General features: G+C 40.9%; 1 protein-coding gene across 3 annotated transcripts in view; it reads left to right on the plus strand.

Moving 5' to 3' along the window:
• TRPS1 (trichorhinophalangeal syndrome I) overlaps positions 1–3,175 on the plus strand; it is a 177,047-nt gene that overhangs the window by 26,504 nt on the left and 147,368 nt on the right. For all 3 annotated transcript variants that reach the window (XM_009321681.1, XM_009321679.1, XM_009321680.1), the window contains exon 4: positions 2,279–2,882. In XM_009321681.1, the coding sequence (XP_009319956.1) occupies positions 2,279–2,882 (604 nt within the window). The remainder of the gene's footprint in view (positions 1–2,278; positions 2,883–3,175) is intronic.

The raw sequence follows: 3,175 nt of genomic DNA on the forward strand, positions 1-3,175 counted from the left end.
CTAACTTAAATGAACAAACCTTTAATGTAATAAAGGTGATTTTAGCTGGGCCTCAGCCATGTAGTTACAACTGCATCTAATATTTGGCATTTATTTGTGGCCTCAGAAGTGTGGTACCGCTCCTGTGGTGTATATTGCTCCTGATCAAAAACATTTAGCCAGCGTGGAAGGGGGGAAAAATAAAAAGATGTTAGGCAGAAAAAGATCAGCTGTTTGGAGGTGTGATATCTAGATGAGAGCCAAGTTAGGAAAGGGGGTTAGCTATTGAAATAGCCAAGTTAAACAAGAGACACTTAGGGCTAAGTAGCCTCCCAAAGGATTGATAAACTTTCACATGGGGAGTGTACGCGGTTGAGCCATTAGCCCCAAATGGTGTCTTGTTTAACTTGGCTTTTAAGATAACTAGCCCCTGTCTAACTTGGACTTCCCTGATGATATCCCACCTTTACAGGGCTGACCCTCTTTATAACTTGGCTTTTTGTATTTGTAAAATGGTTTTGATCAGATAGCACTCTTTTTTTTTTGTTTCAGAAGAGAATTAAGCTCGGTTTAGAAAAGAATTAAGTTGCAAGAGAGAGTATATTAGTGTCGCACTGAGAGACAAGCTGATTTTAATAAAACACAATTGTAGAATGAAGAAAAAGGAACACAGCCAGAACAGGATTTTAACCTACAGCTTGCTCTCCCACAAGCAGATTTGGTTGCCATAAGGCTATGTGGAGAATAGCTGACTCTATTTTTTGCATAACTGAATGAGCCCATCCAGTCCCTTAAAATGAATATAAATACAGAAAATGACAAAAAGAAAACTGATATTGCACAAGGGCTAAAAAGCTTGAATTTGAATACATACTCATGTCTGCACGCTGACACAACTGCAAGAAAGTCAGACAATGTAAATAACATATGGTTTGTTTTTCCAACAAAAGGAAAGAAGGAAGACAAGGGGGTTTAATAAGTTTGGCAAGTTGTCCCTTCTAAACTATCATACTCTAAAAGGGACATTTTGTGTATCATTCCAGTTCTACAGATGCACTGAGAGCCAAATCCTGCTCTTACTGAAGTCAATGGGAGTTTTGCCATCGACTTCACTGAGACTAAGATTTGGCCTCAAAGGAATTAATTCTAACAATTGGAGTTGTCAGGGCAGTAACAGATTTCTCATACAAGTTTTGTCCTGTGTGGATAGCGAAAGGCTCGTTTTTTAGCTTGGCTAAAGACGTTGCTGTGACTCTGAATGCCTGGGGTGTGGATGTGTGAGTGTGTCTGTAGGGAGAAGCTTTCGCAGAGTTATGTACATTTTGATGAAGGGCAGGGACGGTATTTTACTCTGCGTTGGTACGACGCCGGGCGCAGCGGGGCCTGGAGCCTGATAGAGGGCTCTGACCGCTCCTGTGCTATAAACAATTATTCATAATAGCATTATAAAGCTCATAAACAGTGTTCTGTTCCTATGATAGATACAGTAAATGGGTAACATGTTGTCCTCATGTAGAAACATATGCTTTACATAATTTAGTAATGCAGTACTTTATATAAGCTTTTAGAATAAAAACAGGAAGGCGCGTTATTCCACACTGCTCCACAGCTCGTACCCAAGCATTTCTGTATTTGACAGGAAAACACAGCTTGTAGTGACACAGCCAACTATTTTGCTTTTTCTTTAGAGCAGCTTCTTTTAAAGTTGTGTTAAAATGTCCACAGGCAACAAGTAAGTACTGTCTGTTGTGTACAACCTTTTGTCCTTCGGTGTTTTCTTATCCATAAGTTAACCAGACCTCCATTCAAAATCACCTTTGTCAACCAAAAGTATATTAAATTGGTGGAAAGCAAAGAAATTTTTTAAGCATTTGAACTTTCTAGCATAGATTTATGTTACACAAAATGGTTTTTTTATACAAAGAAAACTATACTTTTCTAACTATTTGATTTTGTTTGAAAAAATGTGTTACTTCAGTGTTTCTGCCACAGTAGAAAGTGAAAAGTGCATTGCAGCAAACTGAAGCGGAAAAACCACGAAATCCCAGTGAAAATTATATGAAGTTTAGAATAATGCAGTGGAGTGTGAATGAGCAATAGGAGATCATTGCAAGGAGTGGGGGGAGAAACCAGCAGGATTTTTCCCATATTGTATAAGACACCAAAGTAAACCTGCTTGCTTTAGAGGGAATCATACTGTAAGTTCAATTTATTTTCTTCATCTTGGTAGGTGGAACTACTGCAAGAGGGAAGGCCGAGGGGAGGCTCTCATGTTAATACACTTCTCATTTTCTTCCAGGAGAGTACACAACTGCTACAAATGTCGTCAGTGCAGCTTCACAGCTGTTGACACTCAGTCACTACTAGAGCACTTCAACACTGTGCACTGTCAGGAGATGGACGTCACTACAGCCAATGGGGAGGACAGTCATGGCGTTTCGTCTATCAAGGAGGAGCCAAAAATTGACCTCAAGGTCTACAGTCTGATTAATCCGGACCCCAAAATGGGGGAGCCCATATCTGACAGCATAGTAAAGAGGGAAAAAATAGACGATAAGGAAGTGCTCAAGGAGAAAGGTTGGACTGACAGTTCCAGTGATGATCTTCGCAACGTGACCTGGAGAGGAACAGACATTTTGAGGGGGAGCCCATCATACACACAGACCAGTCTAGGCTTATTGACCCCAGTGTCTGTTGGCCAAGAGCAGCCAAAGCCTTTAAGGGATAGTCCAAACGTAGAAGCCCCCCATCTTGCGCGGCCCATTTACGGCTTGGCGGTGGAGAGCAAGGGCTTCCTGCAGGGCGTGCCAGCCGGAGCGGCGGAGAAAGCCGGGCAGCTCACCCAGCCCTACCCTGGATCCGGGGACAGCAAGGCAAAGGACGAATCCCAGTCCTTATTACGGGTAGGAAGCTGTCTTTTTTTTTTCCCTTGCTTTTTATGATTACATGTATGTTATGTTTAATTAGGCATGCAAATGATTTCTTCAGTTCCACAGTAATGTGGTTGGGTTTTTTTTCATGCATGGAAAAAAAAAAATAAGGAAAGACTGAAAGACTCAAACTTGTAGAGCTAAACTGGCAGGTAAATGTTCCAAAGTGTTTGCATAAAACAATGTATATATTGATGTAGTATTAGTAAGCAAGTGCTTCTGCTTTTGCTATTTAGCTGTGATTGAATTTTGTTTAATCATTCCTG

This window comes from Pygoscelis adeliae, unplaced genomic scaffold (assembly GCF_000699105.1).
Source record: "Pygoscelis adeliae isolate BGI_AS28 unplaced genomic scaffold, ASM69910v1 Scaffold111, whole genome shotgun sequence".
Lineage (NCBI taxonomy): Eukaryota > Metazoa > Chordata > Aves > Sphenisciformes > Spheniscidae > Pygoscelis > Pygoscelis adeliae.